Source organism: Delphinapterus leucas, chromosome 13 (genome assembly GCF_059928025.1).
Source record: "Delphinapterus leucas isolate spDelLeu-1000000601 "Yukka" chromosome 13, BTC_Dleu_Yukka2, whole genome shotgun sequence".
Taxonomy (NCBI): domain Eukaryota; kingdom Metazoa; phylum Chordata; class Mammalia; order Artiodactyla; family Monodontidae; genus Delphinapterus; species Delphinapterus leucas.
The window spans coordinates 20,134,437-20,160,977 of NC_143141.1; the positions used below are offsets into that span (position 1 = coordinate 20,134,437).

Here is a 26,541-nt window from a genome sequence, read left to right on the forward strand (position 1 = left end):
CAAGGGCAATTCCTTTCATGGGAAGAGAGAATGAAATATTTCCTTAGGATCCCAGGCAGTGCTGCGTCATCATGGATCTCCAGATGGCCTCAATCCAGCATGTACAAGCAGCTTTCCTTAGTGCTGGTAAAAATGTTAGCCGAACATGGAGCCCATAATCGCTTGAGGCAATACAAGGAAGCAAAAGAGAGATTGGTGGAATGGAGGGTGAACGCAGAAGGCAGAAGTGGATTGCAGCAGTGGGCCATGGAGAAAAGGGGGCAAAAAGGGGAGCAGGAAAGGATTGGGGAAAATTATTATGTCATATTAGCAGACTTTAACGCTTATTTTGTGTCAGACACTGCTCTAAATGCTTGGAATAACTCAGTTATTTCTCTGACAAGACCTGGGTACTATTTTCTCCATTTTATAGGTGAGGAAACTGAGGCAATTGAATGTTACTTGTCCACATTCACATGGCTGATAAGTGGCAGTGGCAGGATTTGAACCCAGGCTGGCCCCAGAGTTCACGCTCTGAACTAGTAGTATATGCAACCTCTCCTTTGTCTAAATTTTTCCAGCTTTGCATACATTATTGACTGAAAGCAAAGGTATATAGATACTGATGGTGCATCAAATTCCAGGAACATACGTGATCCAGCTTTCTGGATGATGAGTGAAGTGCATGAAGAATTCTAGAAGACTCCCCCAGGATAATAAAAGAAAAAAAAAAAAAAAGAAAACCCCAGTAGAGAGGATGGGAAACAGACCCAGGGGCAGATGGATACCCCAAGAGGGAGTAAGTTGTCCCTCCAGAGGAAGAAGTGATGCTGAGTCCTAATGAATCCCCATTCCAGGAGCTGAAAGGGACCTCCTGTCTACTCACTATGAGACTCTGTGACTTCCTGGGGCTTTATGAGTCTGTAAAGAAAAAAAAAAAAAATGGAGGACTCATGGGTCAAGATATGTCTACCGCAAAAACATGTCCATGGGTCATGCTTGCTTTTATGTAACTATCTTATTAAAACTTTTTGGTCAAAGTGTTTTTTCTTTTTTTTTTTGGCAGTATGCTGGCATCTCACTGCTGTGGCCTCTCCCGTTGCAGAACACAGGGTCCGGACGCGCAGGCTCAGCGACCATGGCTCACGGGCCCAGCCGCTCCGCGGCATGGGGGATCTTCCCAGGCCGGGGCACGAACCCGTGTCCCCTGCATCGGCAGGCGGACTCTCAACCACTATGCCACCAGGGAAGCCCTGTCAAAGTGTTTTAAAACAGTAAATTGTCAGATTCTCAACAAAGGCTCAAGTCAACAGAAGTGAGAGTCCTCCCAGAAATGATTGGGATCCACTTCCCCTGCTTTCAGATGGTAATTATGGTATGTATGAAAATCTATAAGCCAGGTGGTGACAGAGGTTAGAAGGGATTTGCATTATTATAGAGATATCTTTGAAAGGTGCAGATGAAGGTTAGTACTGTGACAATCTAGCATTCTAGTTTTTTTTCTCATTCTTAAGAGTTTTAGGATCAAATCATATTCATCCTAAATATATCTATCTATTACATAGTCCATGAGCAAAGGCACATCCAAAATTGAGAGCCAGAGTCCTAAGCAGCCAGGACCAGGGACACCTTGAACTTGGTATCATCCAGCAAGTGCAGGGACTCATAAATACTGCCTTCATTAGCTCATGAGCCCTGTGATTTGTGTCTCTGATGAATAGGGGCACAATGTTTTGACCCCTCCAGTAAACAGGCAATGTAATTCCTCTGTAAATTGACTATTAGAATGGTTTAAATGCCCTTGCCTACAAGTTGAAAGGCATAGTTAACACTTTTTACATAAGCTAGAAGACCAAAATTTAGCTATCAATCAACCAGGGCAGAAAGGAATGACTTGACAAAATCATTCGTTAAGTCTGACAGGAGTCAAGAACACAAGGCTTTCTTCCAAATATTTAAATGTATGTGTGACAAGGGAATATTAATTGCCTAAGACAAGACATTTAAAGGTATTAGCTCAGCACTACCGGTCTATTTTACCCAATTAGCGCTAGTCATCAATGTAAACAACTACATTTTCTTCAGCAAACCAAAAGAAATACAGTTGATGGATCACAACTATTCTAACAATTCACCTTCTTATTTCATAAGAGGGCAGAGTGATAAAAGGATAGAGTTTAACTCACAAACTCAAGAAGAAGAATAAACTGTCTTAAAAATGACCAAAATGGTCTGCCAATGGGGTGGGACATGAGGAAGGTATGATGTGTATTGAGCCACTTTCAAATAGATACTGCAAAAGTGTTTTGCACAAAGTTTAAAAATCTGCAACCATTTGATGAATATGAAACAGTTCTCTGAAAAAGACAGTTCAAGAAAAAAATGGCTCTCCCCAGCCAACAAGAATCAGAGAAGCTTAAACTTGGATGAGATTTTGAAGGCTGTATGCCCAATTTTAATCTAACCAATGAAAGGACATCTCTGCAAATCTTTTTAATGGGTAGACATTCATTCTTTCTCTAATTTCAGTTTTATTGAGATAAAATTGAGATTAAAATAAAATTGTAAGATATTTAAAGAGTACATCGTGGTGATTTGATATACATATACATTGTGAAAGGATTCCTCCCATCTAGTTAATTAACATATCCATCACCTCGCATACCTTTTTTTTTTTTTTTTTGGTCAGAAATTTAAATTCTACTCTCTTAGAAAATTTCAATTTTACAGTACAGTGTTATTAACTATAGCCACTTTATTATTTACATGAGACTCTCAGACCTTATTCATCTCATAAGTTAAAGTTTGTACCTGTTTACCAACCTCTCCCCATTCTCCCATCCTCCAGCCCCTTGCAGCCACTTTTCTATTTTCCACATTTACGAGTTTGACTTTTTTCTTTAAGATTCCACATATAAGTGATACCATGCAGTATTTGTCTTTCTCAGTTTGGCTTATGTCACTTAGCATAATGCCCTCAAGGCTCATCTATATTGTCACAAATGGCAGAATTTCCTACTTTTTCATGGCTGAGTAATATTCCATTTTGTGTGTGTGTGTGTGTGTGTGTGTGTGTGTGTGTGTTTTAAATATATCTCACACCTGCTTTATCCATTCATCTGTTGATGGACACTTAGATTGCTTCCATATCTTGACTATTGTCAATAATATTGCATGCACATGGGAGTTCAGATATTCCTTTGATATTCTGTTCTCATTTCTTTTGGATATATATCCAGAAGTAGAGGAGCAGATCATATGGTAGTTCTATTTTTACCTTTTTGAGGAATCTCCATACTGTTTTCCACAGTGGTTGCACCAGCTTATACCCCCACCACCTCACCAACACTTGTTATCTCTGGCCATCGTAACAGGTATGAGATGATACCTCATTGTGGTTTCGATTTGCATTCCCCTGATGATTAGTTATGTTGAACATGTACCTGTTGGCCATTTGTATGTCTCTTTGGAGAAATGACTACTTGGGTTCTCTGTCCATTTTTAATGGGATTGTTTCTTTTCCTGCTGTTGAGTTGTATGAGTTCCTTGGATATTTTGGATATTAACCCCTTAACATATATATGACTTGCAAATATTTTCTCCCATTCCATAAGTTTCCTTTTCATTTTGTTGATGGTTTCCTTTGCTGTACAGAAGGTTTTAGTTTGATGTAGTCCATTTGTTTTTGATTGTTTGTTTGTTTGTTTTTGCTTCTGTTGCCTTTGCTTTTGGTGTCAAATCCAAAAACTCATTGCAAAGACCACTTCCAAGGAGCTTATCCCCTATGTTTTCTTCTAGGAATTTTATGGTTTCAGGTCTTATGTTCAAGTCTTTAATCAATTTTGAGTTGATTTTTGTATATGGTGTAAGACAGGAGTCCTATTTTATTCCTCTGTATGTGGATATCCAGTTTTCCTAACTATTTATTGAAGAAACTACCCCTTCCCCATCATACATTCTTGATTCTAGTTGTTCATTCTTGTAAAGGTAAATAAAGGCCTCTTAATAATCTGTCTTCAGTTGTGCATTTCAACATCTTTTTCTGATCTCACAGGGGGAAAAAAAGGATCCATAAAGAAAAATCTACACAAATGCCACATTAGTATTAAAGAGATTTAAATGTTAGACCAAAGAAAACAAATAAGAGTAAATGCACAAAAATAAAATGGGGTAGGTAGTAATGCAATTAGCTCAAAGGAGGCAGGGACCTTATTATAAGAGTAGTAAGAAATTCACAGAGAGGAAAAAATATGCTTTATCTCTTTCTTTATTCCACTGCCTCTATTCAGTAATTGGTGTTCACTCATTCATTCCTTCTACTAGCATTTGAAGAGTTCTGGGTGTACCAAGCACTATGTTTGACCAGGGACACAAAGAAAAATAAGACAAATCATCTATTCTCACTCATTGCTAAAAATTCCTCTGTTACCTCAATTCCCAATTACTAATAAAGCTACAGTGATCAACTTAACCACATATACTTGACTGGCCTCATAAACGCTGCTTAGAGGCAAGCATGAGTTCCTCCTATTCAGTGTATTGGAGGCTGGCCTAGGGAACACCCTAAAAGAGTCCAAATTTGTTAATTTCCTTCACATCATATTACTAAAGACTTTTCCTCACTTAGAAAGGTTCTCCCAGGATTCCTCCACCTTTCCATCAGAACAGACATACTTTCAAATATGCAGTTTGTTAGCCTGGAAGGTTTGGTATTTCAAAAGGGTGGAATTTTAGGTAGAATAGGTGAAGGTGGAAAAGATATTTCTAGTATAACACCTTGTTCAGAGCCCTTAACCCACACTGAAAAGCAGACCGATTATTCTGTGTATTTGGAAGTTCTACTCAGTTTCTGGCTGCTTATTGCCCTTAATATTAATCCTGAGCATGCTCACTTTTATAGCTTGCAGAGAAATTTCCTAGACATTATTTCATTTGACCTTATTTACAATGTCATGGTAAGGGTGACAGATGTGGTTTGCAGGGCAAGCATCATTTTCTTTGCTATATCCTGATAGACGAGGAAAGGGAGGGTCCACTAGTTACACAGAAAATACCAGTCAGGTCTTCTGGTTCCAAGAATAGTGCTATTTTACTTAAGGTCTATGTGTTTATGAATCTGGCTGTTCAAATTCACAAATCCCAATTGGACAAAGATGATCTCTTTTTCCATCCTTCACTCCTACACCTAGTCAACCATTTACCCCCAGCACTATATCCCCTCAGGCATTGCTTACCACAAAGGAGGATCTAAGTTTAGATAGCTGGATATTTCATGCTGAGTATTTATTATCTGCCATTGATTAACTGGTATTGAATGGGCATAAGCTGCTTGAATCCAATGTGAGAGAGTCAAGAGTTGTATCAGATAAGTTAACTCTAGCAAGGACTCTTAGGAATTTTATGAAATATTGCTCAAAGAAAGATTTGATGCCCCCCCCCCGCACCACCTGCATTGGCAATTGAGAGAGATAATCATTGAATGGATGGTTTTATAGAAGGCTAACAATAGAAGTCTATAAAAAGTATATTAAGAGCAAGATACAGAGGAGAACAACTCTCTAAAACCCTATTTCTTTCTAGTGGGGTCAGTTCTATACACCTGCCACAGTGTGGCAGGATTTGTACCAGATAGAATCATCTGGCCCCCATACTTCCATATTTCTGGCCATTCCACATTACAACACTAGTCCTGTGGGTCTCAGAAGACTCCCCAATGTAAATACAAGAGCCTCCGGGAGGATCCCACCCAAAACTTACCAGTTCCCACTCCAGGTATCAGATGAGTGACACTTCAGTTCACTTGAGCAGGATGGGAAACTTGGGGGGTTAAGATGCTGTTGGGTAAGGGAGGATGGATGATGGGCACTTACTGTTGGTACATATGTCACTTGTAAATGAACCTCTAAAACTTCTGACCATTTGTGGTCATCAAAGAGCCCATCCCATTTTCTAAAAGAGAAAGCCTTTCACCCATGCGCCCCTGCTCTAATCCAGTTATAGATAATCGTGTACCTCTGAGCTAACTTCTCTCTCCCGAGCTCTGCCACCGTATGCTATACTTCTTCACTTCCTGTCTTTAACTATTGCACAGCGTTTCCAACAGCTGCTGAATTTTTCCCTAGGGGAGCTTCATTTCAGACAGAGCCCTAATGATTACTCCACATTTCTAAGTTTGCGGAAATCCTATAACATGACTGATGTTATCACCGTTTAAGGGAAAGGCAGGAGACAGTCAGACTTCAGGTCTTTCAGTTTTTCAGGAGATCTGGACTCTTACACCATATCTGTTTCATCTCAAGCAGACTCTTACTTCTAGAGCATGGGTCGCCCTACTTTTCCTATAAAAGGCCAGACAATATATAATTTGGTCTTTGCAGCCAGTTGGTCTCTACCACAACTACTCAACTCTGCCATTATAGAACAAAAACTGACAATACAACTTCTTTACCTAAACAGGCAGAAGGCCAGATTTGGGCCACAGGTTTGCAGGCACCTGTTTTATGTGGTTTCATCCATGGATTTTAAGTCTTGCAACCTTATCACTCTGTCCATGTCACCCTGTTGCTTCACTAGTACTGCAAATCCCTGGCTATTTCAAGCTCCATTCACCCACTCTTTACTTAGAACTGAGCCTCTGCAGTACCCAGCAGTTACCTGCTTAAGAAGAGAAATAAGGAGGCTAGAAATGGCCTCAAGAGTCCCCAAGGGGCCAGTCTGACTGCTTTACTTGACTTTTATTCTCTTTGCCTCCCTCTCTGCTAGAAAACATAGGTGATTTCAATGGTGTCTAAGCAATTCCGTTTCTAGCAGACACTTTGAGGCAAAGAACAGAGGAACGGTTAGCTGTAAAAGCAGGAGTTGTTGACTTTTCCTAAAAATTCTGTGAACTAGGAGCATATCTGGTTGGGTTGCCCAGCCTGCTCATTACCTCAGTAGGTGTTCTGACCTGGACTGGACTCCAAATCCTGATGTTTCCTCCTAATTTGGCAAACGTATTGAGAGTACTTCCACAGACTGGACAAATACACAGAGAATGCACCCAAAGAGCAACAGACAAGCTGGTTGTTATGGTAATTTACAGACACAATGAAAGTCACAAGTAATCTACTTTCACCTGGTTATTATGGCATCTATGGCTACAACCTCAGGGTCACATTGATCTAAGCCTTCAGATTTCAAAGGAGGGGCTGAGGGAGATCTGCTCAGTCGGCATGGTTCATTACTGCTGCCTTCTTCCTGCCCCTGTGACTCTGAGCCCTCCCTCTCCCATGTTAGCCTGCCTGGACCTCCCAGCTCGCCTTGACCAAAGGTGCTCTTCAACTTCTCTGTCACCCCCTTCATGCAGCCGCAACTCTGACTGCAGCTACTTAAAGGCAGCTTGATCTTCACTGAAATTGAAGGGATCAAATAAAGGTATAGACGTACTGCCCTTAAGAGTTAACAGGATGGACGTACTCATGAAAAACCAAGAAATTGTGGAATGAGAGAGGAGGTACTGAGACTGGTTATTCACCCAAACTTCTGACAAGCACTTATGGTTGGATCAGATGGAAAATCTCCTCTTATCACCAGAGCCCTCAAGGCAAATCGTTCCTCTCTAACCCTAGAACACTGGGGCACAATCCATTCATCTCTTTCTTACTGAATATACCAGGCAGGTCAGCTAGTCTCTTGATTTGCATTTAATCAGCTATCCCGCACCCCAGCTAAAATGAAAGTCATTTACTTTTCTCCCCTGTGATTAATTAGGAAAATAATTTTCAAAATCTCATTCATGGTGAAGTGTCTTGCACAGGGCTGGCCACAGGTATGGATGATTTAAGGAAGAAAAAAAAATGATGATATTAAAGAGGAAAGCTATTATTTTGATTATTATTGAGGATCTCAAGACATTACTAATTGATATTTACCTTATAGCCCTCCCATTAATGGAAGTTTAATAAAAACTATAAATTAAGACAAAAGTGTATCAACTTTAACAACTACAGTCATTAAAAGGACAGGTTTCAGAATCCTCCCACTTGGGTTCACTAACTTACCAGCTTTATATCAGTAATAAATGTAATTTCACTGTCACAGCTTCAAAATGCAACTCTGTAAAAATAAAATCTTTTGATAGTAATAGACTGTAGAATCAGATTGTAGATAAAGTGTCAAGGAGAGAATGGACACTTGTTAAGCAAATGTCCAACAGTTTCAGTGGGTTTCGGCTTTGCTTTTTTGACCTTCATACATAACCAGATACAAATAGGAACAATGGACCAGATGATTAAGAGAGTTGGCTATTTCAGCTTTCAATGACAAGACAGAAGCAGCTGCTCAGTTCCTAAGCCTAACCACTCTTAGCATTCAGAGTTACGGAAAGGCAAGCCAAGTGGTTGTGAAGCCATGAATTCATATGCAATAATAATCACTATTTGTAGGTCTTTGAAACTCTAAATAGAGTTCTTCACTGAAGCTTTTATCTGGGCCTTAAACTTAGACAAAATAGAAAAAAAAATCAGTTTTGCTGCACAAAACCAACATCAATGGTTGATAATTACAAAATCACTGATCTTAACTCAATTTCCTTGCTACTAAAATTGCCCAGTAATGGTACCAGATGCTGGGTAAAGGGATAAGCTCCCATATCTAAAGCAGAGGCTGTTTCAGGTGGTATTAAGGATGCTGAAGAAAGACCTTTTGCCCTGAGAAAAGACCTTAGAGGTCCCTTCTACTTCTAAGAGTTTATGAGTCCATGACCACTGAACCCATCTCTCTTTTTTCAAAGCTGGTTGAGAAATAAGCTCAGAAGATATTATTCCTTTCTTTTCCTACCTCTCCTTTTCCCCCAGTCCTATCCTATCCCCCTCTGATTTTAGGGGTAACTGCAAATCTTTATACACATATAATCATATAATCATTATTCAGCTTTTAAAATAAGCATTTAAACAGACTGTATCCATCGTATATTAACGCATATATGTGGAATCTGAAAAAATTGGTATAGACGACCTTATTTACAAAGCAGAAATAGAGACATAGACGTAGAGAACAAACATATGGATACCAAGGGGGAAAGGGGGTGCGGGATGAATTGGGAGACTGGGATTGACATATATACACAATTGATACCGTGTATAAAATAGATAAGTAATGAGAAACTACTGTATAGCACAGAGAACTCTACTCAAAGATCTGTGGTGACCTAAATGAGAAAGAAGTCCAAACATAAGGGGATGTATGTATACATATAGCTGATTCACTTTGCCATACAGTATAAACTAATACAATATTGTAAAGCAACTATACTCCAGTAAAAGAAATGAGAGACTGTATCCTTCTTTCTGAAGTTAAAGATGGGTGTGATTTTTCTCCCTCTAGTTGGAGGACATTCTTTGCTGAAATGATTAAATTTCTTACCTTTTTTTTTCTGTATATGAAGGAAATTTTCCAGGCTCCAGCCTGACAAAAATACCTGTTCTGGGTACAGTTTCCTGAAATGTGGCACCATATGTGCATCAGTAAACATTATGTGTAGAGTAAATTAAGCCAAGCCTTATAATGAGGCAGTAAGGAAATTACTGTAGACCTGAAAGAGCAAATCAGCAGTATTAAAATGCTCTCCATTTTCTCTGAAGCACTTCAGAGTGCCATAAAAAAGCTCTTATCACTGTGATAAACAGAAAGAAATGCATTTGTAGCAAGACAACCTAAAAGACACCACAATTCAAATAGGTCTTCAAATCTGGAGTCCAAGGTGTCATCTCATCACAAAATTTAAAAGTCAGCCCTTTTGCCACTAATGTAGGAGAAAAAAGAAAACTGCGTGACATTGAGACTTTGGGGGTAAACCCTCTCATATAGCAGGTGCAGTAAAGACATTAAGAAATAGAAGCTCTGGAGCAGAGCCAAGACTAAGGAGAGTCACCATCATAAACAAAATAGCAACGCTGTAAATAAAAACAGGATCAGTATTGCTGTTTTTTTCTTTTGCTTCAGGCTTCAGTATAGCTCAGAACTGCCTTGCTACTGATCCTGTCTTTATTTACAATGTTGATAAGATGCTCATCATGAATTTTTTTGCATTAATTTCAATTTTCTAAAATACTGCAGAAAATATTATTTATCTTGATTACTCAGTTTTTTGGTTCCCTCTAAAATTATGTGCCGTAGGCTACTGCCTCATTCCCCTTCACCTCCACTTGGCCCTGCTCCAGAAAGCACAGATCTTGCCAAGCCCTTCAACACAGCACAGTGAACAATTAGACCATCCATTTCTAATCTTGGCCCATGGGGAGAAGAGGCTCAAGCTTGGATCCTCCCTCCCTCAAAACAAGTATTGTATCTGTGAAGTGGTGAGGTCTAGAAGATGCCAAATGGATTGGAGAGAACTTGGAGGACTTCCGGAATCCTCAAGTAAATCTTCCAAAGGACTGTAATGAGATCTAAAAGTTCCCACCATCAGAAACAAAGGCAGTGGAATTCAAACCTGCCAGAACATCACAATTACCTAGAAAGCTTATCATGATACAGAGTTTAAGTTACCACCGTCTGTACCTGAAATCAGAAATCTCTCAAGATGGAGCCATATACAGGTTTCTCCCGCTATCTGAAAGTACAGCATTCCTATGAAACCTTTTGTAAGCCGAAATGCTGTAAACCGAAGAAGCAACTACCTTATGATGCATCTTGCCAATGGATTCACAAAATAAATCAAGATAAAACACAGATGCTTATAAACACAGTTCAAAGCTATGGCAGCTGAATGCTGAGTGTAGTTCCCGGAGAAGGGGCTTGGTGGCGCCACTCTTGCTATTCGCGGTGCCCACGGCCTGTATAAGAGCTGGCTGCAAAATACTGGACAGATTTTTGCGTTTCACCTTTTTTTTTTTCTTTTGTAAAAGCAAAAATCCTCCAGATTTCTTTCAGTTAGCAAAAACAAGAACTAATGTAGGTATTTCATAAAAGCAAAATGGCATAAAATGGACTTTCAGAAAGTGGGGGATACTTGTATCTGCATTTTGACAGGTTCTTGAGCTGACTTTTCTAAAGCCAGCCCAGCAGCAGGAGATGTCTGGGTTAAAGCATAGAAGCTCTCTCTTAAGATGGAAAAAGTTGTTATTATCACAGTAAAAATGGACTTTTTAAGCTAACAAATCTTGTTCTTAAAACAACAGAAGCAAAGACATGAGAGTTTAGAACAGAGGGAAGTTGATGATTGGGATATTTTGGGGTAGGATAGCTGCATACAGAGGATTCTTCATCCTTTCAACACGTGTGTGGTAGCAGCTTACTTTATTTGGGGCACTAAGATATGCCTTGAGGAAACAAAGAATATCAGGACACGGGCACAAGCAAAAGCACATAAACAACTTAAATCGACTGCAAAGAGTGTCATAATAAAGCTATTTTAAAATGCTTTAGGAGCCTACTGAATAAACCCTGTTTTTTATTTTTTTTAACATCTTTATTGGTGTATAATTGCTTTACAATGGTGTGTTAGTTTCTGCTTTACAACAAAGTGAATCAGCCATACATATACACATGTTCCCATATCTCCTCCCTCTTGTGTCTCCCTCCCTCCCACCCTCCCCATCCCACCCCTCCAGGCGATCACAAAGCACAGAGCTGATATCCCTGTGCTATGCGGCTGCTTCCCACTAGCTATCTACCTTACTTTTGGTAGTGTATATATGTCCATGCCTCTCTCGCGCTCTGTCACTGCTCACCCTCCCCCCTCCCCATATCCTCAAGTCCGTTCTCCAGTAGGTCTGTGTCTTTATTCCTGTCTTACCCCTAGGTTCTTCATGACATTTTTTTTTCTTAAATTCCATATATATGTGTTAGCATATGGTATTTGTCTTTCTCTTTCTGACTTACTTCACTCTGTATGACAGACTCTAGGTCTATCTACCTCATTACAAATAGCTCAATTTCATTTCTTTTTATGGCTGAGTAATATTCCATTGTATATATGTGCCACATCTTCTTTATCCATTCATCCGATGATGGGCACTTAGATTGTTTCCATCTCCAGGCTATTGTAAATAGAGTTGCAATGAACATTTTGGTAGATGACTCTTTTTGAATTTTGGTTTTCTCAGGGTATATGCCGAGTAGTGGGATTCCCTGTTTATAAAAATTGGATAAAGTTGTGATGATAAGGTGACATTTAAGCTAAGCCTTGTAGGAAAAATTGTGAATTTTCCTAAAAGGAAAAAAAAAAGGAAGGAGGGAGGGCATTTGGAAAAATTGTTAATTTTCCTGGAAGAAAAAAATTAAAAGGAGTGGAAGGGGTCATTCCAGGTAGAAGTAACATCAAGTGCAAAGTCATGAAGATGTGCTAATACTGGTCTAAGAGACTGCTGGAGCTACAGTGTGCCGAACGCAGGGAGCCTGGGATCAAGGCACTGGTTATGAGGCTGTGACCATCCTTTTTGTGAAAAGCAATTAAGCAGTGCCAATGGCAGTGGAGAGGAAGGAATGCACTCGAAACACGGATAGGAGGTGGAATCAGCTGAACTAAATGACTGCACTTTGGATGGATGTTCTGAAATGTTTGGGTAAGCTGAAAGGACATTCAAAAAAAAAAAATCCTTGCTGTTTGAATCATCATCTTTGAAAATCTTCCAAATTTTCCTGCTTAGGAGTTTCATCCTGGAAAATATGATAGAATTTTTTTATAATCCTATATTGGATCTTCCAGTGTCAGGATCAAGATTCTACGTGGCATTCTCATTGCCTAGGACAGGAGGTGTCAGAGACAGGACCAAAAGCAGACATTCTCTTGAATGTCTCAGACATTCTCTTGTATGTCTCAGACATTCTCTTGAGACTCAGACATTGCTATGTATCCTTCCCCATCCCACTTTTCCTTGACTTCTGGGGCTGGCGGTTTCCTGTTCATACACAGAGCCCTCTGCTCAGTACGGCGTGTTATTTGATTAATCAATATTGATCAAGCTACTGGACTCCTTCTGTGATCTAGACTCACTAGTGAGAGAGAGGTCAAGCTTGGCATCCTCCACAAGCTTGTGTTCATGTGTGAACCATCGACCACATGCTGGCTCACAGGAATCAATTAAACTACTCCATGATTTGAATAGTGTCTTTGTAAGGAAAGAGCTTGGAAAGGAAAGAGTGATATTTTAAGAACTATTGGCAAGGATAAAATCATGTCCCTTGAATTTGGCCTAATGAGTGTTTTCCAGGAGATAAATAAATATGTGGTGGCCTGACGTTCGGGACTGCTGTAACAGGAATTTCCTAAGGTAGAGGTAGCTTGAATACACAACTGTGATCAGGGGGCTTGTCCAAAGATCGCCTTTCAGAGTGCTCTTGAGCTCTCTTCTACCTATGCTCTTCTTCTTCTGCCTTTTTGATTCTGATTTTGGTGTTTCTGATGACATTTGTGTTCAGCTGTCCCAGAGTTGCTTATGGTCTGTATTTTAAACCCCAATTGCTGTATGATCATTTTCTGGTCTCTACATTTCTACAGCAGCACTGCAATCTGACCTAGGGGTAATCTGACCAGGATTGTTAGCTCTGACACAGGTTTTCAATGTGAAGAACACAAACCTTAACATTTGGAGGAAATCAATATTTTATTTCATAATTTTTAAATTGTAGCCATATAGATAGCTTCATATCCTTATGAGGAAAGCAGCTTCAAGTCTGGAAATAAATGATTTAAAAATGTTTCCTTACAATGAGTCTAAAAATAATTGGCCCCATCAGCAGATGTGAGAAAAAGAATTGAATGCTTTAAACTTCCCTTTTTTCTGTAAATGTTTTGGAAAGTCTATAATTCATGCTTTGAGAAGCCAGCTACCTAAACATAATGGCACTTTTTAAAAGAAGGTTCCAGTAAACCATAACAGCTGGAGGCCTGAGAGATGATATCCTACCATAAACAAGAACCTTATTTTTGACATGCACCACAGACATTTTTTCTGTCTGAAGTACATACATGTCACCCATCCCCAACCCCATGGTGGTAAGGTGCTGTTGAAAACCACAAAGCACCTCTATATATTACATGAACCCTCCTTCTTCCCCAACTGCCTCCCCCAAAGGAGATTAGTATATGGGTGACCCAACTGTATCCATTGGGTCTATGGATTGGCAGGGTGGGGAATGATTATGAGCCAAGACCCCACAGCCGGACTGCCTGGACTGGGACCTCCATGAATCCATACTTTGCACGGCTGTGGGTGCATTACTTGGCTTCATGTCCCCATCTGTAAAATGGACATGGTAACAATATTTTCTATCTCACAGAGCTGGCATGAGGATTAAATGGGGTCCATTTGTAGAGAGAACTTAGAACAGTGCCTGGCACATTGTAAGGACTCAATATATGTCAGCTATTTTTTAGTTTACATTTTGTGGATAGTGATTTGACAAGGTCTCGCTGATGACTACCCACCTTTAGCCACAGTTCTTACATACCGAATTGGGTCACAAAGGGGACAGCTGAGGAATCTTCAGCTGTAATTATTTCTTACTAATCTTGGAAGCTTTTTCTGTAGTCCTATGTGGAGGCAGGATCTTGGTAAATCAACCTTTAATGTGCCACCCAGTGGCATGTTTTGCTTGTTTGTTTGTAATCCTTTGTTATATAATCCATTCTATTAAGTATGCATCCCGATGTAAAAGCATTCTATACATGGTTTGGTTGTCTTTTGAAACTGTTTTGACTGTGATAGCAAAATTGACACTTTTGTCAAGTTGACACACTGAATCTCATTGCTGGAATTATTATGATGGCTATTAAGGCTGAAGGAATAAGAATTAGTCCATTGATTGGTTTGGGGAATGAGAGAGAGTTGCTAAGTTTAGCAACACACTAACATGTTATGATTACTATTTATTAGCTTCTCATAGGAAAACATCTGGGTCCTGATTTGCTTATCAACTTGGGGGGAAAAAAGGACTAATACTGGACTTCCCTGGTGGCGCAGTGGTTGAGAGTCCGCCTGCAGATGCAGGGGACATGGGTTCGTGCCCCGGTCCGGGAAGATCCCACATGCCACGGAGCGGCTGGGCCCGTGGGCCATGGCCGCTGAGCCTGCGCGTCTGGAGCCTGTGCTCCGCAACGGGAGAGGAAAAAAGAGTAATACAAGGACCAAAATAATAATCAGGATAAACCAGCGTCACTGTAAGCTTAAGGAAAATCGAGACCATGCCTAGAATAGTTCACAGGTGGTACATAGAAGGAGGACATCAAGGAACAGCTGGCAGACACCAACTGGGCCCTCTCTAAGGGATGGATAGACTGCGTGGGCTACTAGGTGCTCAGGCAGAGACTCGGCCAAAAGCTTTTTTTCTTATAATGGGCTGATTCCAGAATCACTGCAGTGACAGTAGCTCAGACATGGGGCATACTGTGCCCACAGCTCTAAAATTAAAACATAATGCTTAAAGCTGGCAGTGATGTTCCCCTAAATCCATTTTTAATTCCAAACAAAATATTCTTAAAAGGATTCTGTTCTACCACTGCCCACTCTCATGGGTTTAATTGGCAAGATGGATCCATGCCAATCAGTTGAAATAACGCCCTTGGGTTCCTGCAAACTTTTTCACAATTTATGACTCCCCAGTTCCTTGGGACATACTGCCTGAAAAAAATGGACTTCTACTTAGTTCAAAATTCTACTTAAACAGAAATCCTTTTTATTCAATTACTTGATTTTTTTTCACGTGTTTACAAATTTAACTCCACTTTCATTAGGCAAGTTCAAAATAATAATCATAATTGACTTTATTTTTTAATTTGGTGACTACAGCTTTGCAAGACTCCAGGGTCACCTTCTGAAGAACACTGCCCAACCTTAGGGCTATGAGGAAGAGGGAGAAAGTGGAAAGAGTGGGAACTTATGAAAGTCATTAGAAATATTTTTCTTTGATTTCGGCTTTTTTCCCTATGTGACTTAATTTCTCTAAATATTGTATAAAGAAATATAGGTGTACGGGGAAGTGGAGCCAGATAGCTGAGGGTTTTCATTTTGAATGTTTTCTAACAAAGGCCTGTCTGTAATTGAAGGAACAGAAAGTGTTTCAGTTTTCATTTATTTGAACCACTAGCGTTCACTGGGCCACCACATAGCTGCTATCAGAAACTCAGATAAAACTTTTTTAATCCAATGAACTAGCTACCTAACTCAAACTGAAGATCCACCTGAGCCAAGCTAATCAGACTCCTTGCATGTTCCATCTGCAGAAATGCTAGCTAGGTAGCTTCTGTTTAGCTCAGAGCAGCTTTTGTACCCGTACAGGTGTACATGGGGAAACAGAAGAAATGGAAAAAAAACAGATTAAAATATTCCAACATATAGATAGGGATGGAACGGACAGATGAGGACCATCTTAGTTCTAGAAAGGCATACTGGGGAAGAGAAAGATGTTTGAACCAAATTCAGGGATGTGGTGTGAAATTATGCCATAACTGTTGGATCTGAATATCATAAAACAACTTTCTTTTACCCTTATTCCTCTCAATCTTTGGGAAAGGTGAGCAGAAAAAAAAAAATCTTATACATGGAATGATTTTAGGGGATGACATATTCCTTCTACTGCCACCCTAAAAGAAACTCCCCAAGGATCTTGTCACCAAAGCTTTACAATTCCACGATGAATCCACCTTCAAATTTCACCACTGTCCGCAGCTAAAAGAGTCGACACTTTATTGATAATTGTAACACCAAGGTGAAAACTACTTTATCCATTCCTTCCTAATGAGAGAAAAAAATTCCAATGATAGGTCCACAAGTGCAGAGAACTTAAGGGTATTGGCTCCTGAATGTAAAAGAATGGTCTCTACTAAGACCTAGAGGGGGAGGGAAGGCTCGTTTCATGGATTTTGCCTGTTGACAATCTAGCCAAAGGCAAACCTTAGAGGAGATGCCTGATGCCCTCCCACTGCTTTTAAAACCAGCAGTTATCTGGCATTAGGACCTCTGGCAGGGAAAATAAATGGACTCATTCAAAAATAGCTTACAGACCCAGTTTGGCTTCTTACTTTTACAAATAGGAGAAGGAGACCAAGAGATGAAGGATCCACAGTCGTACAGCCAGTTTAGTGGCAGAGCTAGAAGTAAAACCCTGAGCTCCAGACACCTGATTCACTGCTTTCCACCAACCCCAATCCCAATTCCTACTAGCAGTATCATTTCATATCATATGGGGGCTTTGTATGGAAAGATTGTCTAAGAGGGCAAGGAGAAGCAGACCTGGCCATACAGCTCTTTGGGTGTTACCTAATAATGCCTAAGAATGCAATGTTTTATTCTCCCTTTTTCAAGGTAAAATAAAAAGAAAATGCTTTCCCCAAAAGGGCTTGTTAGCTGGGCAAACTAGAGTCTTCATATCCCAGAACTAATTGTGGTATCTTCTAGAGGACATTAGCTCAAGCGTGTCTATACCTTCTGGTGACATCCTGAAGAGAGCTCAGAAGCTCCCCAGCAGTGATTTGAAGTGGTGTTTTCCTCTCATTCAAACATTTTTTAAGATGCTCCTTGGCTATTCTTGCCCAGGCACCTTGCTAATCTTGTCTGTACTTGACAAACTGCAGGACTGAGTGTTAGAAGATGCATCCCTGCCAGTCCAGCTTTTCCAGATGGAGAAAGTAAAGCAGGTGTTACCCCAGGGCTGTGGTTGGTTCCAGATGACCAACACAATCAACACTTAATGAGATGGACATATGCAAAAGCTACGAGCAGGAGACAGGATGCCTCTCAGGCAGAAATCATGAAGGAATTCTTTGGGAACTTAACGGATGGTATTGTCTCTTCTAGAGAAGAGACAGAAGACAGTGAAGCTCACCACGGCAACATATAAAATAAGACTTACTGTCTTATAGACGACATGTACTAGTGTTCATGTAGCACTTTCAAGATGAAAAGGGGCCCTGACTAGAGATTTCTCACCCCTCCCCCAACATGGACCCTTCAGACAAATGATGCCATTAGCCATTTAAATCATCCAACTGTCTTTCCTTGCTTTGGTTCCCTGCTTCCCAAACAACCATCTGATAAGCAAATTTTCCCCTAGATTTATATCCTCGAGGAAATACACTGGGTCAGAGATCTTAATTAGCCCATCAGATTAAGAGTTGTGTTTCTCATTAACCATTGGCATTCTTGTTTATTCACTGATTGCCTTGGGAGTTTAAGACCCAGAAGAAATCAGAGGCTGGTTCTTTACACACCTGGGTCTGAAAAACTGAAAACCAGATGAAGAAGGCAGAGAATGCATCACCTCTCCACCTGGGAAGATTGTGTCTGGCCAGTGAGAGGGCTCTCCCCCACCTTCCCTCACCTCAGGGATTATTTTCGTCACCACACCCTTTGCACCTGTCACATCTCTCTGTTCAGCAGACTCTAAGTTGTTGATGAGAAGTTTCTGTGTATATGTGGATGTTATAAAGAATAGCGAGCTGAACATCAGCTCTCACACAGCACCCTGAAAAAGGACATTCTCAGTAAACCACCGCTAAGTACCATGAACCTAAAATAAAAACAAAAACAGTACCTGTCTCCTTAGATCCCTTGTTTTCTTGGTCATCTTATCAATTGCAATGTTTAGAGGATCTCCTTTTTCTTTTCTTCCAGTCTATTAAGAAAAGAGAAATAATTTCCGATTTAGAAAAATTCAATGTTAGTGACATTAAAGGTTAAAAAAATTCAGAAACACACTTGAGTTGTAGAGTTCAAGCCATTTTTTAAAAATGATTCTCTTCGGGCTTCCCTGGTGGCGCAGTGGTTGAGAGTCCGCCTGCCGATGCAGGGGACACGGGTTCATGCCCCGGTCTGGGAAGATCCCACATGCCGCGGAGCGGCTGGGCCCGTGGGCCATCGCTGCTGAGCCTGCGTGTCCGGAGCCTGTGCTCCGCCACAATGGGAGAGGCCGCGACAGTTAGAGGCCCGCATACCACAAAAAAAAAAAAAAAAAAGGTTCTCTTCAATACACAGCTAATACAACTTGGTCTCTAAAGTTGATTTTCTCTGTAGTAAAAAATGATGAAATCAATACATTCTCAAGATGGTTACACGTATGTCCATATTCAACTCCATGCAAATCTATGTTTTCTTCCCTTCTCCAGACATTCAGCAATTAAGTAAACACAAGGATGTTTTGTTATTGCCTTCAAACACAAATGTTTTGTGTTTTTCTATTATGTAAGCTCACTTCTGAATAGAATATGACTGAGATAAAAACTAAATTAGAAAAGAAAGTTAAGGTAAACGATCAGAATTCAGAATTTTATACCAATATATCACAAGCCTTTTTGTAACTTCTGTATCAAAATCAAAAGAGATGTTTTACTAGAAAACATAGTGTTTTAATCTTTGTTCTGCCATGCAGTGGAATGCTAAACATGATAATAAGGAACCCACAGCTTGAGGTCACGAGGAAAATTTCCCTTATGACTGTAACAAGCAGAGGCAAAGGCAAAAGATAATAATAATAATAATCTTGATAAATTATTCAGTGGAAGTTTGGAAGTTTGACTAGTTTCTGTTTTCCCTTTTGTTCTTCTATTTTTTCATTGCTGTAGTAACACAATTAAAACCAAACCAAACAGAACCTCCATTATCTTTTTAAAAACACAACAGCAACAAGATTCCCATGGATAAAAAGCTCTACATAACTTTATGGATGGCATTATCTTCCTCTGAAGAGAAAATTGTTCTCAGAATCTTTGTCAAATCTATTAAATTATCTAAACGTTAGTCAAACACCCTACAGATCTATTTATTTATGGTCCTAGTGGCAGGCCAATTCTTGTTCCATACTCAGACTCTGTAAAGCCAAGTAGGTCTCTGTAGTAATTTGCGTATATATTGAAATGAGATCCCAGGTCATAAATTGTGCCTCATGGGATAATGTGTTGCGAGGATCCATAGAAATTGACATCGGACAGATTTCTAAATGTTCTCTTCCAATGGCAAAATCAGCATAAGGCTGATACGTACACAGCTGATTTACACATACCTAGATTTAAAGCAGTCACTCTTTTCTACAACTTGCTTAATTAATCAATTTTTCTTGAATGAATGGCCGATGTGTAATCCTATAGGATTTTTCATGAAAAAGCCAAAGCCAGGTCATATGTGCATATTTTTAATCATTTAAAACCTACAAATCCCCATCACCATTTTTCCACTCCCTAAACTCAAATGCTGACCCGCTCAGATGTACACTCTGAAGTTCTGTAAGTAGAAAGAGCTTAAAATAAAGTGAGCCACATTTACAACTTTGAAATATCAGCATGCAATTAGCTAAAAGGAAACAAAAGTGTATGGAGAAGAACGATGTGCTGCTTAATTTTCCGAGGACTGCTGTCACATAGTAAGTGTAACTGCAGCGCCCTGGCTCTCCATAGTCAGGTGTGACACCAGCTTAGCAGCCAGAGCTGTTTCTCTTCTCTTTGGTTTCCTCCTCGCGAATAGGACGTCTGCCTTCAGAATACGGGCACTTTTACGGGGGTCTGGACCACAATCATTCTGGAACCATAGATTTCTCAAGCCCTTTCCATATAGGAGAGTAATTAAAAACTTACCTTGAAAAATGAACAATTGTGAGTTTGTTTTAAAATGTGACTGTGAGAGAAGCAGACTGGATCACTGAACTTTCCAATGTAAAACAAGTCAAGACAGTGTGAATACACAAAATAATTACTGAATAAATACTGTGTCAGGCAGGGCTCATTGCATCCTGCCAGCGACATATCATTATCTCCGTTTACAAAGGAGACCGTGAGGATGACAGAAGACCTAGGACCAGGGTGAGAGGAGTGAGACACTTGCCTCAGGTATAAAATGTAAGGGGTCATCAAAGAACTCAGGAATCAAGATAAACAATAGTTTCATGCAATAGTTTAAAAACTCAAAATTAATACCAAAAAATCCATGCTGAACAAGTATCAAAACTTTAAATAAAGCCAAGCTCTGACAGGGCCAGGATTAGGTGAGGCCAGTAAGGTGCGTCACCCAAGTACAGGTCAGATAACATTTTTAAATTTTAAACTTTAAAAAATTAGGGGAGGGGGCTTCCCTGGTGGCACAGTGGTTGGGGGTCCGCCTGCCGGTGCGGGGGATACAGGTTCGTGCCCCGGTCCGGGAGGATCCCACGTGCCGTGGAGCAGCTGGGACCACGGGCCATGGCTGCTGGGCCTGCGCGTCCGGAGCCTGTGCTCCGCAACGGGAGAGGCCACAGCGGTGAGAGGCCCGCGTACCACAAAATAAATAAATAAATAAATAAATAAATAAACAAACAAACAAATAAATAAATAATTAGGGGATATATTTATACTAAAAATAATATCATTGTTTACCTAAATTTCAAATTTAACTGGATGTCCTATAATTTTATGTGCTAAATTCAGCAACCCTACCACCAGGGGTAATGGGGATGCTCAAACTTGTAAGTAGGGTGGTTACAGACACACATTCTGTGAATAGCTGGGCAACATGGGATTCTGTATCCCATCTGGCATCAATAACCAGCAACTGTATAGCACATGTCCCAGAGATGTGAGTCATCATGTTGGTCACCAGGGGTTGGTGGTAGGGGGGTGCAGGGGATGCACAAAAAGCGAGAGTCACATTCTCACACTTGAGGAGCTCCTAATCCAGTGAGTGACCCCAATGTGAGAGCAACAAGACTAACAACTCCACAGAGAGACTAACGCCCTACAGGGCTAAATAAGATGCTCCAAAGAGGAAGGAGATGCTGCATTTGGGAAGTCAGTAATCGCACAGAGGGATGGGAAGATTTAGCTAGACCTTAAGTCCTTGGCAAAATTCGAATAGGAAAGAGGGAGGGCCAAAGTAGCATCAAGAGAAGAAAGAGCAAGGCAGGTACTGGAAGGACAGTGAGTGCAATGGGCCATCCTTTTCTCCACGATGTGAAGGGATTGGTTTGACTAGCTGTAGAGACATGTTATTTTTATAGGAGCTTCTTTATAGTATGATTACAGCCAACTATAGTTTGATCTGCAAGCTCAGAGCATCTCCGGTGACATTAGCGTTCCAGGTCCCCGTGTTGTTGGGATTCTCTTTGTATAATATTTGTGATCTGGTGCCTTGAGCTTTCAAATCTTTGGCTGAAAGCAATTCAAATAACTGCAGTTGACTTGGGTGCCATCTTTGTTTTCATGGTTTAGAGAGGTAAGGCTGGAACTAGAGCTTAGGAAACTGGGGTCACCAGCTGAAATCATCCATTCACTGGCCCTTTGTTAGCACTAATTTTTTTTTAAATAAGGTAGGGGCACAGGAACAAGGCTAGTAACCCCTCCATGCTCAGATTTACGTAGTAAATGGGGACTAGCAGCCCATGACTCCATATTTTCCTGTGCTCTGGTATGACCCCAGGTAGAAATACATTTAAATTAACAACCTAAATTGGACAGGAAGCTAATCATTGAGAGAGACCAAACAAAGAAAGACTCCTGCCTCCTAGTGTCAGCCCTTCGTTATTAGGTTATGTGATCTTGGCCTAACGATTTGCTCATTTCTTATGTCTGAGTTTTCTCATGAGCACAACGGATAGCATGATATATGCCCTGTCTTCTTCACCAGGTTAGCAGGACGATCAATCAAGGTGTCAATGTGCGGGAAACAATAAAAGGCATTAACAGTATTCAGGGTAATTAGGAAAGTATTTCTACTGTGGAAAAAAATGAAAGTACTGCTCTGGAAACTACACAGAAACTATTTTTAGATCACCTGGACTTCGACTTTCTCCGCTCAGGCAGATAATATATGAAAACCTTGCCAAAGACTAGAATTCCTAAAGAAGAGTTATTTCTGTTTAAGGAAGGAATATTCTGGGTGGTTCATTTTAAACGACTAGTCTGGGATATTCTAAGAGGTGAAATAAGGGTCCGAAACTCCAGATGAATGTCTTTTACATAGTAGGTTGTTGGATATATTTATTAAATAACTAAAGATTTGATCATCGTGAGCAGATTCTAGTTCCCAGGGAATCAACCAGAAGCCTAACCTAAACTCTCCCTCCCTGACCCTCCAGGCTCTATAAACTAAAAATTGTTTAACAAACTGAAGTGAAGAGAGAGCTCCGTCTTCACTTTCACACCATCACCTAGTAATCAGAAGTGTGTGGTCTTCAGCCAGTCATACCTTTATTCCCTGCCTTTGCTGAACAGAAGGAAATGAAAAGCAGTTATAAGCACTCTCTGCCAGTAACTACCGAAGTGATCTGGCAACTCCTCTGCACTCCAGACTTATCATTTGTCCAATGGAGGGGCCAGAGGCGAGTGACGGACCCCAGGAAGTGGGGGAGCCCGAACATGTAACCACGCTTCCCTTGTAGGGAGGCTATCACGGCACTGCAGAATGGGCTAGAACTGGCTGTCAGTCGGGGTATTCTTATCTCTAAAATGTGGATAAATGCTTGCTTTCGGGATTATTGTGAACATAAAAGAGATAGGATCTGGAGCATGTAGCACAGTACCTGACCCAGCAGAGGTAACTAAATCAATTTCTTCTCCTTCCTCACGCCCTCATTCCTCTCAAAGATGAAAAGAGCAAAACCCAGAAAGATAAAATCACTGATCACATGGCTCACTAGTGTCTGATCAGGATCTCCGGACTTCCAGCCCAGGGCCATTTCCATTCCATGTCTAAACCGTCTTGCATCTCTAAAATCCTAGGATTCTGTGATTTTATAGAGTTTCATGTTTCTTTTCAAAGGCTATCAAAAAAAAATCTCGGTTTGAGGTGTATCTGCCCTATCACATGTTGTCTGCAGACCCTGTGTGCCTTTCTCAGACTGCTCCCCACTTGACTTCTTTATCTTTACCTACAGAGAACGAGTCTGCAATAGAGATAGCCATTTAATAAATATCATTATTAAAAGAAAAAGAAGACAGGCGCGAGCAATCTCTCACACTGCTTCAGGCAGCTTTCCTAGTTGCCATCTGTTGTGCTAGGGAGGTGCGTGTTTGTTAAACTTTATTTGTTTTAGTCGCTGGGCTCTATTTTACAAAACACATTTGGGGTAGATCCGCAGCTTGAATTGATGAGAGGGAAGGGGATGAATTTCCTGATTTGGCTTTTTATAGGGGGTCCTTTATTCTCCCAGCCTCTGGCTCTAAATTCAAGTCCAGTTTGCCAAAGTATTAGATGCTGTCAAGAAGACTTTCATATTTTCAGTTTAATCCTACACAAAAATGATTGAGGCCATTAATTGAAATTTTGATTTTTCACGATCATTCTCCAGGAAAAAGACAATATCTTAGTTCATTTTTTAAATAAAACTATCCTTTGTCCTTTTGCGAAATAAAAGCCCTTCTACTTATCAGAAGAGTGTCTTCATTTTTCTTCTTTCTCTCCTTTTTATTAAATATCCATCATCCCTTCTGAAACACTGAAGAAATATGCAGTACATTTAAATTGTATGCTGAACAGTTCACAACTCCCTAATTTATAAAACAAAAAAGTAAGGAATAGTAATTTTTAAATTTCTGAAATTGACTGTGTATTTGTTTAAAGGCTGTTCCCCACCCCAGACCCTCATTCCACATTAAACACATAATTCAATACAAGGAGTCACTCATGGAGGCCCTGAGGATATAAATCTACTATCTCAGTGCTTCCATCAGATCTGTGGTTTCATGTTAGTTTTCGGGAACAATATTAATATGTGGGAAATGGCTGTAAGAAAGCAAATGTCTATCACTTTTTCCTTTCCCTCAACAGTACCTGCAAACTTGATTGAATGTATGAGAAATCTTCAAAATACTGTATAGCGATGACTCTACTATGCTGAATGCATGGGAAGCTAATCAAGTGCCCAGTCTTCAAATTGCTGTCATTTGAAAGAGATGGAAGTCAAAATCATCAGAACAGCAGAAAGCAATAATGTGCCATGCACTCCATCTCCCACACATTTTCCTGTCATTTAAACCTATGATTTAGACAACAGGAGGGAGGAGAAAAAATTATCCATCGATCTAGCAGTCACCCTATCATATTTGGAGGGTTGACCATCTACCCTCAAACCCTGCATGTAGAAATCATATTCTTATTACAAATAGCACCAAAAATTTGAATGTTTCATAATACCTTTATATTCGGTGTCAATCACAGTCTGAGAATGTGAACCTTTCTAAATATTTCCTTTTCACTAGCTATGGGCATTTCTCTTAGAAAAGAAATGGGCAAGACCTCTTTAGAATGGATAAAAGTTTAGCATCAAACCCACGATCAGGATACTTTGACCACGTAAAAACCCAGCTTTCCTGGACTCTGGGATAGGGGTGGGAGGATAAAAGTAGAAAGGGAAAAGCTGATGAAAATGTGTCAAGGCAAAAATGTGTCTGACATTTCTCTGCCAGGCCTCATCAACGCTCAAGGAAAGAATCATCAATATAGAAGGTTAAAACCGCAGGATGGCATTATTTGTGAAACTCCCAGACCATACCTACTAGCATAGCAATGTTAGTACACACAGCAGGTGGTGCACAGAGAAGGCCTGACTCAGAGAGTTCAGGGCGCATCACTATTTGTTTTCATTCTCCCAGCAACCTCATGTTCTTTTGGTAAACCCTCTAATTTTTCCTTCTGACTCTCAACCAAGGAGTTCTGGCCCAGGGATAAACTCAGGATAACATCCGAACCAGTGAGATTCAGCTATAAGGTGGCAGGAAAAATTATTAAGAAGGAGGCACATTTTTCTGCACTGGGATTGATAAACTGGCAGCAGATACACCTTGAGCTAGTTAGGGAGTCTTTCAAAATAGATGCCATAAAAAGAAAGCATAGCTGGGAGGTGGGGGGAGGGGAGGGAAGGAGAGAGAGAGAGGGAGAGAGAGAGAGATGAGAGATTAATTTGGGCCTGAAAAGAGATGAGATGCTAGGGAAAGGAAACAGAAGGAAAGGGGAAGGAAGGGAAGAGAAGGGGAAGGGAAGTCAGCTTTTGGAGTCAAAACAAACTGGTTCATAGTTTCCATTATATACTAAACTTGTAAAAATAAAGCTCCATGAGGGTACAGTCAGGGCTTTACCTATCATTATATCTGGCAGCCTGGAGCTTTGCCTGGCACATAATAGACACTAAACAAATTGTATTATATCAGTGAATGAAACACATGGGTTCCTGAATCCAGCTGTACCTAAATCTATTAGTATCTATCAATGGATTTCCTAGTGTCACAAGTTAACCAATTCCCCCACGTTTGTTGATGTTGGATTTCTGTCACTTACAACCAAAGAGGTCTGACTAAATCAGAGACCTTAAACTACGAGACCAAACTAATTTGAAGGCAGCATGGAAGACAGGGAAACCCCAGCAAGTACCCCATGTACACAGCTCAGAGAACCAAGGGAGCTCAGGCCTTGGTTTCACCTACAGAGTTTTTCCCTGCACTAATCACTGCCCAAGCTCTAAATCCTAATATAACATTTCTCCCTAAATCTGATCATTCACTAAGCTTGAGAATTTGTCCATCAACAAGTCTCTAGGATTCCTGCTGTTCCTCAAACCCCTCCACTCATGACACCCAGCTACCCCAGTGTACATCTTCAACACCACACCAGCCTCCCTCATCATCCT

The 26,541-nt window shown here is 40.4% G+C and overlaps 1 protein-coding gene across 1 annotated transcript in view; it reads right to left on the bottom strand.

Annotated features, from left to right (window-relative positions):
* CTNNA2 (catenin alpha 2) overlaps positions 1–26,541 on the bottom strand; it is a 1,031,201-nt gene that overhangs the window by 239,537 nt on the left and 765,123 nt on the right. Inside the window, exon 7 of the mRNA XM_089922913.1 lies at positions 18,493–18,573. Within this exon, the coding sequence (XP_089779039.1) occupies positions 18,493–18,573 (81 nt within the window). The remainder of the gene's footprint in view (positions 1–18,492; positions 18,574–26,541) is intronic.